Source organism: Aythya fuligula, chromosome 15 (genome assembly GCF_009819795.1).
Source record: "Aythya fuligula isolate bAytFul2 chromosome 15, bAytFul2.pri, whole genome shotgun sequence".
NCBI lineage: Eukaryota > Metazoa > Chordata > Aves > Anseriformes > Anatidae > Aythya > Aythya fuligula.
This window is the reverse complement of record NC_045573.1, coordinates 7,280,531-7,293,715: the sequence shown is the minus strand read 5'-3', so window position 1 is coordinate 7,293,715 and position 13,185 is coordinate 7,280,531. Positions and strand designations below refer to the sequence as shown.

The 13,185-nt window shown below is 41.1% G+C and overlaps 1 protein-coding gene across 1 annotated transcript in view; it reads right to left on the bottom strand.

The window, feature by feature from the left end:
• BAIAP2L1 (BAR/IMD domain containing adaptor protein 2 like 1) overlaps positions 1-10,408 on the bottom strand; it is a 39,373-nt gene extending 28,965 nt beyond the window's left edge. The window contains exons 1-2 of the mRNA XM_032197278.1: positions 10,323-10,408; positions 2,101-2,176 (exon numbers count right to left, since the gene is read on the bottom strand). Of these exons, the coding sequence (XP_032053169.1) occupies positions 2,101-2,176; positions 10,323-10,373 (127 nt within the window). The 5' untranslated portion in view covers positions 10,374-10,408. The remainder of the gene's footprint in view (positions 1-2,100; positions 2,177-10,322) is intronic.
• Positions 10,409-13,185: the final 2,777 nt, after the last annotated feature.

Sequence of the window (13,185 nt, the reverse complement as noted above, 5' to 3'; positions counted from 1 at the left end):
AAGAAAGAGAGCATTGCATGGCAAAAAGGAAATCCTGCTGCTGGAAGAAGTTACTCAAGTCCCTGTGCTACCTCCTAGTTTGTGAAACCAGGTGACAGAAAGACAGGACAGCAAAGTGTATCAGCAAAGCTGTAGTCTTTAGTTCCAACTTTCACATATACCCAGGAGCATACAGCATCAGTGGGTTGGTTTAGTACCAGGACATAGCAAAACTCCCTGGTACAGATAAAGCTGTTGGAAAAAAAACACAAAAGTTTACAAAAAAAAATAGCACCACCAACTATGTTGGTGCTACTGACGGAGCAGTCTGCCACATGTTTATGAAAAGCTTGTGTCATTTCAACTCTGCCTATCTAATGCCTTGTCAGATAGCTCCAAGTCAATCTTACCTCCTAGTGTAGTCACTAAGAAAGGAAGAAAACGTGATTTTTTTTACCTGTGTTTATCAAGCTAAATCAAGAACTCCATCTGTATAGTATCTTCATTAGTACTACAGCTAGTAAACGGTAGTTGTGCAGAAAAGGAGGTTTGACCCTTTAGCCTCAAAATGCACAAAGACTCATTATAAATCCAATAGAAGTTTTGGAAGCTTTGTATTCTTTGTCAGACCACTCTGACTTTTTGGAAAGCTGCAAAATGTTTGACTGTTTAGCAACAGGATATTTACTCCTTGTTGAAGATCTATTTATACCACTCAGAATTTATGGAGTAAAGATTAACAATTTATGAGAGCCCAAAGATGACTAACACTTTCTCAACAGTTGTTGCAATGTTGCAAACATTTACTCATGTGAAATTAAGCATTCATACTAGAAAAGCTTTATCAACCAGTCTTAAATGCAAATTTTGTAAAACACAATGCCTATCAGACTCTCTCCAGTGTTGCTGGGCACAGCTATACTGTGAATTACTGATAACAAATTGAATTTTAAAAAGACAAAAGACACAACATAATGTACCAAAAGTACAGTGCAAAAAAAAAAAAAAAAAAAAAACAAGGCAACTCTTGTCAACTGCTATAATTTTTTTTCCAGACAAACATATTATTTCTGGTACTAGCTTACTAGCTATAATCCATAAACCCCATTTGCTAATGAATCACGTAAGGTAAGGTACTGCAACTAAGTCAACATTTCCTTATTTTCATCTCCAGCAGGCTTTGTTTTTTATCTTTGTCTCAAGCCTTGTCTAAAATTTGCATGAAGAGATATTTCAGTAACTATTTGGCTATGCACTACTTCTGCAGTATCACATTTCTCAGAGTGCTAGATTACATGTAGGGAAATATATGTCACAGACTTTAATGAGGCAAATTTGGAGACATTTTACATTGCTTTAATATGGTATCAAGCAGCTCAACAGGTCTGCATAAGTGAAATAGAGCAAGCTCTAACAGGTCCTACAATATAAGCTTTGGGAATCTAGGGCCCAGTCTTGGAAACCAATTCTTATATAAATACTTTCTCTTAAGTCAATGATGGAAGTAAACAAACATATTATAAAGTCTGAAAAACTGTGCCCTTTTTCAAATTTTCCGATTGTGATTTTGACTCCATTAGAAAGATGCCATCAGATTTAGTATGGTTAAGAAAAAATTGAATCCACTCCTGCAACTCTTACTCATTCACGTTGTTCTGTTAATAGGCATACTTACTCATGCACTGACACATGTACAGGTGAGCAAAAACAAATCTAAAATTGTGAAGTATCTCTGGAAGGTATTTCCAAGAGGAAAAACCCCAATATCTATCTTGCATAACTGTTTCTTCAATTTATATTATGATTCTAATAGGTGTTATTCATACTTTTTAAAAGAATTTTTTTCAGTAGCTCAGTGCCTATGTGTTTGGGATGCAGCTTCTGCAGGACAGTGTTTGAACTTGGCCAAAATCCTGTTTCCCCTCCCAAATTAAAGAAAAAGAAAAAAAGAGGAGGTAGAAGAGGTACATATGCTGAGGTGTTTGTGATTTTTAGTTTGTTTTATAAATGCATGAAGTTCAACTTGGAATTTAAGCTTTTACACAATCCTCACATCCAATATGAAAACAAAATAAATTAAAATTAAACATTGTTTCTAAAGTTAACACCCAAAAGACTTACCATTAACAGCTTTTTCATAATTCTTCCCCAGATTTATTAAATTCCGCAGTCCCGGATTGAACTGTTCCATAACATTCTAGCAAACAAAATAAAATTTGTGTTATAGCCAAGGCAATTCAGAAATGGATGAAAGTATTTATCTCAGTGTCACTTATGAATATTTTTATGTTTCTTATGTACAGTACGTTACCTGGAAAGTCTGTGGATGGGTGAAAATTAGAAGACTCAGGAGGAAGAGGAGAGCAAAAGGCGGAAGGGTGAGGAAACTGAGCATTTAAGATCAACAAACAGGAAAAAAAAATAGGCTAAACTAGGGCTAAAGAGGAATCTGTCTGTTTATAATAAAAAAGGATGTTGAGTATATGATCAAAGTTTGCACAGACCGTGCTTTTATGATAAATAAGTGATGGAGAAAGAAGCACGAGAGAAACCATTTCTCTACTAATTGTTTTCTAAAGTCAGACAATAAAAAAAAAACTTCCTGACAATGGTGTAAGATTTGAGCAAGAAATGGACGAGATAACTTGATTAGAGGAAGACCTTTTATTTAACAAGCAGCAAAATAAACTGAAAAATCCTCTTTTCTACATTACAGCTAGTATTTAGTACTTAGGGAAAATAGTTCTCTCTAGTTTAACAACAAATCTTTCCATGTCTGTCAATAACTATATCTGAACAAATAGTATGGCATTTCCCATTTCCCAGTCATTTAAAAATCAAGTAACCACAAAGTTCCAGTCCTTCTTCTCTCCTGTATTCCATCATACAAAATACAGTTTCATATAAAAACAGCTGCTGAGTCTGTTCTCAAACCTTCTAAGATAATGAGATAGCTGAAGACACTACTCTGTTATTCTTACTATTTTAAATAACACTCTTTTTAATAGCACAACTCACATCTCCTGGATACTGTTCGCACAGCAGGACTTTCAAGTTCTATGTTTTCACATGCATGTTTCAGTATTTATGTATCACATTACATATTTTACTGGCACTATTAAAGACACTTGACCTGCATATATAATATTGCTGGACCTGGATAAAATTATAGGTTCACACACAACAGTCCGATGGCATGGTCTGATAACATTTGGCAAGAAAGGACTTCAATACTGAGTTAGCGTCTATCCTGTTGCTTCCCCAAGCTCTGTTAGAGAACTGATTTTTGGACGTGTGTTGTCATTCTGTTAATCTTCAAAATGTGTTCCTTAAAAAGATCTTCCTTACTGGCCCATCTCTCTGTCTCCTGTACTGGGATATAATGGTAACTGTCAGCATCTCTGTTAGGGGGACAGTATAACTGCTTCCTTCAAGCATGCCACAGTTAAATGCAGTAGCAAGAATTTCCTTATAAACCTACAGATTTTCAACTCTTGCCATGCCTCTGACTTTCAATTTTCTAGGTAATGGAATTGAAAAATCTGTAGTCCAAGCAATCATTTTACCGTTTCTCTTTAACGATGACAGATGGGATGTCATTACACAGTGGTATCACATTTCCGAGCGAACATGATACCAAGAGACATAAAGCTATTAGGTTCTGATACTGCTACAGCACCTATGACATCAAAAGTGGACACACAAAAACAGTGCCAAGCCCTGTTGCTTTTATTTGTACAAATTTAATGCAATGGGGATTGTTTTCCTGTCTGTACCAATAAACTCTTACCCGTCCAAACACAATCACTGCGAGCAAACTTACCTGTTGTCCCCAGGCCCTTGGTCTGGGTTAACTCACAAACCACATCCAGAAATCATGTGGGAACGTGTGTTTCAGGTTGGGCCAACAACGCCCAGGGCTATTACAACAACTTAATTGGATGGACTTCCAAGCTGCAGTGTCTGGAAATGCTCCTCCTCCTACCCCAGCTGTTTGACTGCTGGAAACCTGGCTGCTGGGCCTCTGCTGGAGACTCCAGGAAGCTGGAGCTGGCACTGTGCGACTAGGCACTTGTGTTCCTTCCTGCTACCGACTTTTTGACTTTTCTTCCCAGCATTGCGCTAAGGAAGGTAGCTGTTGGCATATATGGAGTTAACAAATCATGCGACTAGATGAATTATGGAATTCCTTTAGGATAGAGTCCTGTATTCCAAAGATACGGGGGAAGAGAAGCTCTACATGATGTGGAAAATGTGCGCGCATAGCAGGTAAGAATCCCAATGCCACCTGGAATCCCCACCCCCTATTGAAAACGGGTTTTCTGCAAGACGGATCCCCTCTCAGCTTACCCTGCCCTGCACAACAAGGAGTTAAAAACCTTACTGCCCCCATCCAAAAATCATAACAGTAGTGTGATAATTATTAGTCTTGAAATACTAATTTTGTTGAAATGTGCATCCAGGGTTAAGATGCCTGTTTTCTTGACATCTTCTAATCAGACTTCAGACTGAGAAAACAGTGACTGCACCTGCATCAGTCTTCAGTTAGGAGGAGGTGACCAAACTCCAGCAAGAATATGCGCAGCAGTTCCCCTCTTTGAAGCAATTTTCTGCTCTTTTCTCCCATTTTTTCAGCTCTGTTTTCACTAGCTGAGTTGAGACATACCGGGCGTCCAGGTTCAGCAGATAGAGACCACGCTGTGGAAACAAGTCCACTGGAAGAGAACTCCCAGGGAGAGCTCCGGTACCTCACATCTGCTCTGTGTATACGTAAAGCTGCTGGGAAGGATGAAGAAACAATTTCTAGCTCAAAGCCTTCAGGAGCTGGAAGGCATACAACCAAGGGATCTTTTCTCCATTAGACCAAGCAGTCTCTGGAAGTTTTTCAGTCTTTGCGCTGCCACAGTGCTTGATTGTTAGCAGAAGCGTCTGCGCCAATTTCTAGACAGGAACGCATGAGAAACAGTGAAAACCTTTGCAATGGAAATTTCTCTTTGGAATTTGCTCGGTTTAACACAGGGTATGCTTAGCTGATCTTCACAGCACTGTGCAAGGCTCATCTTTCTTACTGAGGGTTTGTGTTTGATAGAGACCCAGCTTTTTTTTTTCCTCCTCCTCCCTGCTGGATCTACAAGACAACCTAATGAAATATTTTTTAGATGATTTTTTCCTCTCTCCAGCATTAGAGAGAAGCATATGTATTGTTTTTTCTACTGGAGGCTAGATTCTCAGAGCAAACAAAAACCTGCCGTTGCTTTGAGAGCTCTTTTTATACAGTTAATGACTGCTGCCGTCTTCAAAGCAGCTTCATTCCGGGAAGAAATACGTAGAGCACTTCTTCAAAAAAGCGAAACTGTCACTGGCAACTCCCTTTTCAGGATCAGATATGAACTTGATATTGCCAAGACATTTCAGATCACTTAAAATGATTGTAGTATTTCCTTTAACTTCAGAGGTTACAGAGTTAAAAACAAGCCACTCAGAAATCAATTTTATAGCTGTTTATTTTCAGGTGATGCCTTACTATTTTACAGCTTCCCGTATCTGTAGTCTAAGGAAAAGGTCACGACAAGGACTGGGACCAACCACCAGTAGCACTAGTCATACATTAAAGCCAGATCTGAGAACTAAAAAAGCAGAGATGGCAGAACAGAGGAATTTCTGAGCATGAGGCCCACTACCTTAAAGCTGTCAGAAGTAACACGACCCCGATGTTATTTGGCATCCTCTGTGCTGTACACAGACATTGTAATAAAACTTTGGTCTCAGTCCTGTGGGACATGACGAAGTAAGGCAACAGCTGAGAGAAAGTGGTTCACAAGACATCGTTTGGCTGTTCAGTGAGCAACGCAGCCCAGGCCTCCTAATTGTCAATCTCATGCCCTATATTCTAGTGACACACTACCTCTCGTGAACAGAATAATTAACTAGAAGAGAACAGGAGGCACATGATTAGATCCTACAGCTTTCTATTATTTAGGATGAATGGAAACGAAGGGAAACACTTTCAAGAGAGGCAACTGGAAACATCTTTTTATGCAGAATGGTAGCGTTGGCACAAGTGATCTTCCCAAAAAAGAGCTGAAGGGGGATGTACTCTCTGGTATGAAGGTTGCTGTGCGCCCTTCACCCCATGAAACCAACGCGTTAACCAGCCTGGCAGAAAAGACTGAGGAGCAACAAACGGTGTATTTCCACCCGGGTACAGGTATCATATCTTCCACAGTTCCTAATAGCCATATAAGCAAGGTTAATCTTCAAAACAAATGAAAGCCATTGTAAAAGTGCCTTCCTGTAAAGGCGCAGCTTTGCTTCTTACTTAAAGACACACCTCGCAGAACAATAGCTCAGCAGGTATGGGTACAGCCAAACAATGCACAGACTCCCCGTAGTTTCAAGTTTACATCCTGCAGGCACTTTTGCAAGAGTGGATAACAATGTATTTAGGTCAAAATCCGAAATTACAGAACTAAGACAGAAAAGTAGGTCTAATGTTACTCGTATTACCATCACTACTGCTATTCATAGCTAACCTTTGTATAGCCACTAGTTTGTTTATAACGTTACAAGTCAATTAGAAAAAAACAGCAACATTAATTTTTTTGAGTCTTTCATGTTGTTTGAGAACCCGTTGAGGAGATTCAAAAGGCCCTATAGAAAGCCAATCATAGTGTTCCATTTTGTACGTTATTACATCTCATCTCTTTGAAATCCAGAATAAAGCTTTCATAAGGGCAGGATTAAGTCCTCATGTTAAGCCATCTCAGCTGTAAATTAGCTTAATATTGTTTTAAAACAGGTCTAACAGAACAGAGAAAAAAAAAATCGGGATGACAGTGTTTAATCAAAAAGTCTAATTCTTATGACTAATTATTAGTCAGCTTGATGTTTCATGTTTAAGAGAAACATTAATACATCATCCATCAATGTGTTCTAACTACAAAGCTTTCCAGGTTATGAATGTGTGACCCAAGACAGAATATAAGCAGACATAACTAAGTAAGGTCAAATAGATAACTTGTACTAAGCTAGAATTTATATGCTCACAGACTCCCAGAGGCCCCTTTTCCCCCAAATTAGGATTTATATTTTGGTGATTCAAAACAATACCCTTCCTGCAGCATGCCACGAGTGAATTTTAACTACTGACAGTAAGCCTGGTGGTCTAATCTAATTGTAAGCCTTTTAAAAATGTGGATATGTGGAAGTTAGTGTTTTAAACTGAGTTTGTCAGAAATATTTCAAGGAGAAAGCCATATAGCCTACCAAAATAATTCTACATGCCCCTGTTCAATGAGAGTAACACAGCACTCCATGGAATAAACTTATTTTTTTTTAAGTCTAATCATATACTTTGGGTGATAATGAAAATTTCCTGATAAAATTTACTTTTATACTAAGAAATTCATCTTTACAATTCAAGATGATCAACACCTGTGAAATATCAGCAGTTCTAGAAGCCTCAAACCAGAGGAGCAATACATGTGGGCACAGCCCTCAGACCACACAGACAGAACCGCGGGTGTGTAACCCAGCACTTCCACCTTTTTCCCCTTTCCCCTGCTTTGCGTGTCACAGCCGGATGACAAACGGACAGTGTACACAGCTGGATGACAAATGGACCTCCTTACACAGCCGATAAAAGGAAACTGCATCAGCTGCAGTGGCACTCCAAGAAGCGCTGGACCGATGGACACGGTCTGTGTGTGGAGGTCACAAAATGTCCCGCACAGCGAGCGTGACGTGTCACTGCAGCGGTGGCGAGAGCCGGGAGGCGTCACAGGAGTGCTCTGGTACAGTGGAGGCCGTGGCCCTCCTTGCTTGCAAGCTCCCACACCCTCGGGCTTCCTTTCACACGTGCCATTCCTATCATGCACTAAAATAATTCTTCAGGTATTACATAAAGAGCAAATGTCAACCTTGATTTTCACATGTGTACACATGCACGTATTTGTGGATTATGTTGTTTATTCAGTCAGGTTAGCTAAAATATGTTGAAGTATTCGCTTCCCTATGTCGTTGCCAACAAAAAGGATGAATAAGATAAAAATACAAGGGCATTACTTTTAGCCACTTGGTGATCTCTGTAAGCATATTTCAAAGCTTTCTATAGTGCAGGTTACTATGTGTTTAATAAATCCAGTGGATTAGCACTACTAAATAGAAGAAGAAAAAAAAAAAGGAAAACAGACTGGCAAGGCATTAAACTTATTTTCCTATTATTTTTCCAGGTCACAGGAAGGTTAAATTTTTTTTTGAGACGCTGAAAGCCTGCGTTTGATCCCGCAGCACACAGATGCCATCCCTACACTACATCGAGATGGTTTCTCCAGAGCAAGCCTTCTTGTTGGTAAGAGAAACACAAACACGGCTGCTGACTTGGTTGATCCCAGCGCGGTGCTCTGAGCACTGTGCTGCTAGGACAGCACCCAGCGAGAGAAGTTACAGGGACGCTGCTGAGCGGAGAGCACGCTCACCGGGCAGGCGGAAGCATGGCACAAAGAAGCGTTCATGTGCTTTAAATGAGGGAGGTGTAATTGTAGTCACAGAAAACGCTGAACACAGAGGCCAGTTCTCTCTGCCCTTAAGAAGTAAAGAACTATTTTCCAGATTTTAACTTTGATATAGAAATAACTACTTTAAAGCAGAGAATGGATTCTGGGTCTACCTGAAGCAGCCTTTATACCTTATCTGGATAAAGTTTCCATTTTTAATGAGGGCAGGGCAGGAGGGTTTCCAGGCCTGTGAGTACCAGCTATGTGATGCAACATACCAGACCTCTCAAAATATCCGCATAGAAGACATTTCATCACACTGTCAACATTAACTTCGTATTACTGTGGTTTTGCTGGTTGTTTCAATCTTAAGTGTCCCTTTGAATTAGTTTAGAAAACAAAGGAAAAAAAAGGGGGGTAAGCTTTCCCAGGAAGCAAGTACTAAGTACCAGGGAAGGTTTATGTTTATTTAGAGGTCTGTCATTCCTTTAAAACTTATTTCATAGTATATCTGTTAAAACTCACAAATAAAAGATCTTCTGTCCTGTTTTAGCTACATTCTGGAAGCCAACAGACAGGGTAGGGCATTCCTTCTTCAGCACAGCCCTGAGCTTCCCAGGCTTCTTGTCTGTGAGCCTGTACTTACGGACTGTTTTTCTGAGAAAAAAAGAATTTGTTTGCTTATGGCCTTGCCATGAAAGTAACTGATATCAAAAAGCAACAGACTGTTTAAGACCTACACTGATCCTAGAGGACAACCTTTATTGCCAACTAATCTAATTTTTACAGTAATTTTACATGAATTTAGTATCTAAGAGAAATTAAACAGAAATATGACATGACACTGACATAGGTGGACTACTTGAAGGAGAGAAGTTGACTTGTGTGTCAGAGAACAACAAAACAGTAAAATACTCCTGTAAAAGTTTTCGGAGACCTTTATACTGTACCAACATCTTCAGAAATATGAAAACATTTGATAGTATGCCAGTACAATTGAGTAAACAGCAAAACAGAAAAATCTCCAGAAAGCCTTCCTTTGCGCTTGAAGCTGTAAATACATTGCAGATGTAGGTTCATTTGCATGATTAAATACATTTGCAAATATGAATGATTTCTGTACTACAACACACTGCACAGAATAAAGATCATGGATCTATGACTGCTATTGCTACTCAAACACAGGATTTTCAAGGGCATTTTGCCTTTTTTTTTTTTTTTCCCCTTTCGTGTGTTTTGGAGGGGCTGTTTGTTGAAAGAAAAAGTTTGAGTGCCTCCTGCCAGCACACAAAATACTTTTCATTCTGGTAGTAAGTAGGCATTTCTAGAAAGTTGAGAAGTCTACCAACATAAATCGGGCTATTTTTTCCAGCAGACACCTTGAATCACGCTCGGGCGTCCCTCCATAAATCAGATTATCAGCTCAGGACTGAATTCACCGTTAAGCCACTTCCAGGCTCTGGCCCCTATCAAGGAATGGCTTAAGCAGAGAACCGCAAACCCCAAGCTCTCCGAACCGCGTTCTCATTAAAGCACACCGGGGGAATTATGGTTTTCGGAGAACCGAGCCTGCTGAGGAAGGGAAAAAAAAAACACAGTCTTAAAGCCTGCCATGCCCCAAACCTGTTGCCCAAGCCCCTTGGCGTTATTCACGCCGTAGAAGCCAGCACCGAGCAGCAGGGCTCTGGCACGGTGGGACGGGCGAGCGTACTCATAAAAAGAAAATAATAACAATAAAACAACAAGGAGCCGACTCCCTTTCCGCGAGAGGGGCCCTGGCTGCCTCCGTCTGCCGCCGTCTCCTCAGGCTCGGCGGTGACGGGCGGGCAGCCCCCGCCCCGCGCTCACCTTGTAGGTGCTCTCCGTCAGCCTGTTCACCTCCTCGGGGTCCCGGGACATGGTGCCGGCGGCGAGAGGGGGGCTTCGTTCCTCCGGAGAGCGCTCACGGCCCCAGCGCAGCCGGAGCCCAGGCTGCTTTCCCCCTCCTGGGCTGCTGAGAAACTGTCAAAAAGTTGTGGAACCAGCCGGGCAGCGCCGCCGCCGGGCGGGGACTGCGGGGCCGGGGCCGCCTGACGCGGCAGGACTGGCTCGGCGGGCGGGGCGGCGGCGTTCGCCTCAGCGGGCCCCGCCGCCTCCACCTGGGTGCCGCCCGCTCAGGCCTCCTTCCTCCTCCTCCTCCTCCCCCCCCAGCCTCCCCGCAGCCCCTACGAGGCCTCCCTCCCTCCCCTCCTCGGCCTCCGCGCCCAGTGGTCGTGGAGACCCTCGGTGCGAGAGCGCGGCGTGAGAGGCTTTTTTCGGGAGGCAGCTCTGCGTTGGGCGTCCAGGGAAGCCAGAGGTAAAATCGTCCTCACAGCAGCTGAGTGAGAGTTCTGTGAGAGATACTGAAGGTTCTGTAAGAATTAGTTGTTTTTTTCCTGTCAGAGTTAGACAGGGGAGGCCGAGGCCCTGAGCGAGGCAAAGCTGAGGGGCCTCCCTTGGGACCCCTCAGGCCTGGAGGGAGATGTTTCCCCCTGAAACATTTGTACACACATGTGGAGCACCAGCTATGCTTCATGCTGCACCCTAAAGTTTTCTATTCCTTTCAAATACATTCCAAGAAAACAAAAAGTGCCCTGGTTGTACTTGCTCTGCAAAATGACTCACGAGGCCTTCGTGGGGACAGCGCGGGGGAAAGTCTGGGGTATCTTATTTTTTGTGGACCATAAATCGCCTGGAGATTGTGAGATTAATTCAAAGTATGCTGGCTGGAATGCCTTTCCGATAAAGTAATACCAGCACTATCTTGGAGGACTTATGGGAATTTGATAATCTTGGGTATTTAAAGCTCAGGCCCAGCTCGGGATATTGTGTGCGTGTGGCAGGAACACCTGTGCTCATTGGACCTCCTTCTCCAGGTCGCTGCCTCTCCCTCCCTTCTCCCCGCTTTATTGCGGCAATAAAATGACATGGGGCATGCAACAACACTGGACTTAGACCAGAACCCTTGAAGTTGGACTCAGGTCTGGGAGGGGATTGTTATCAGCTTTCAAGAATTGTTAAAATGTTTTAATCCAAGCACATGGAGGTGTTTATTCCTTGACAACTACAGTTTACCTTCCGGGAAAAAAAGTGAGCGCTTAGAGCATTATCTTGAACACAACTAAAGTGCTGAGGCAAAACAGAGTTGTGTCAGACTTCACACTCCCAGGTAAAGTCCTTGCAGACTTATAGTGTTTGCTGCATTCATCACCTTTCTGTAATAGTCCAAGTTATAGTGTTGTCCTGTAATTACAGTGAGTTATTTGGGGCCCAAGTCTACACTTTGTGTTTGTACTAAGTAGTGTTTACTCATACAGACCATCCTTCTGAACGTGCCGTGGCTGTTTGCCTGAGCATGGGATGTAGAATCGCACAATTTATTTCCCAGCAATGTGTCTGGAAGGCTTTTTACAGCTCTGGAAACAGCCTATGAACAGTTACTTTTGTGTGAATTTATGAGTGAAAGGATGTTCCTCCCTAAAAGGCTGATGTGAAAATTTCAGGGAGCGAGTGCCCAGAGGAAGATGTCGAAAAGGACTTTTCCATCCCTGGTGCTGGCCAAAGGAGCTGGTTGTTACGTAGCAGGGAGCGTGTTACTCCATTAGGGGCAAAGCATTTGTCTTATTTCCTCTAAACATTATGGAGCTCCAGGAAACCAACTAGGATTCAGTGTGTTTCTAATTAGCACGCTCAGCCCAGTCACGGTAAATGGCAACGTAAGCATTAATGAAATATGTTTGTCTGAAAGAAATAATAAGGATAATTTATGTAGGTAGAATTGTTTAGAAATGTTATGATCTTAACATCCTCTAGTATCGTGCTGATGCGCAACATTTCAAAATATGTGTCTGTAGAGGTCCTTTTACTTTGTAAGCCAATGTAAATATTTTAAAGGTCTACTGAACTTCACGTTCTCTGTGCCCTTCTTGACCTTTCCTAGTAGTTTCTGCTGTCTTCACGTATACACAAGTTTTAGTGTTTTTGTGTTATCTTTTCTAAGTTTTTAGTGCTGTGGATTATAAAAACAGAAAATAAAGTGGGAAAGGAAAAAGCAAGAAAAAGTAATTTTTAAAGAATACCCCAAAAGTGGAAAACGTAGGTGGAAAGGAAGACTCCTTAATTTTGCTTAATGATTAAAATAAAAATGACCAACATCAGCTGATAAATCGGAAAAAAAAAAAAAGAAAAGTTAACAGATAGAGAATAGCAGGACTGCATTTTCTTTTAAAATAAATGAACTAACAATGCTTACTTAAAACTGTTTTGAAATTAAATTTAGAAATAATAAGATGTATTTTTATTGAAGAAAACACATCAACCCGTATTCCTGAAATTAGATGCCACAACAAATGCTAGTTACTGGTGTTAGTACAAAACAATGTGTGGAAAATAATTTTCATGTCTTTGGTTATGCTTTCTTATATCATTATACGTTTTTTTTGTTATTCCCAGATCCTGAGAATATTATATGTGTGTAGAGCATTTGGAAGTATTTTTTTGCATTTTCTTTCTGTTGTAGTATTAGAATTACTTTTTGTATCAATCATAATGATCAGTAGTATTGTTCTTAGTTTAGCGTTGTGTGTTACTCATGTGACTGCAAAACATGAAACTTGACAGAAGAATCCAATTCTTAACTTACATGTACACAGACGTTTGGTATAAACCATAAATTTTCAAATTCACCCAGAAA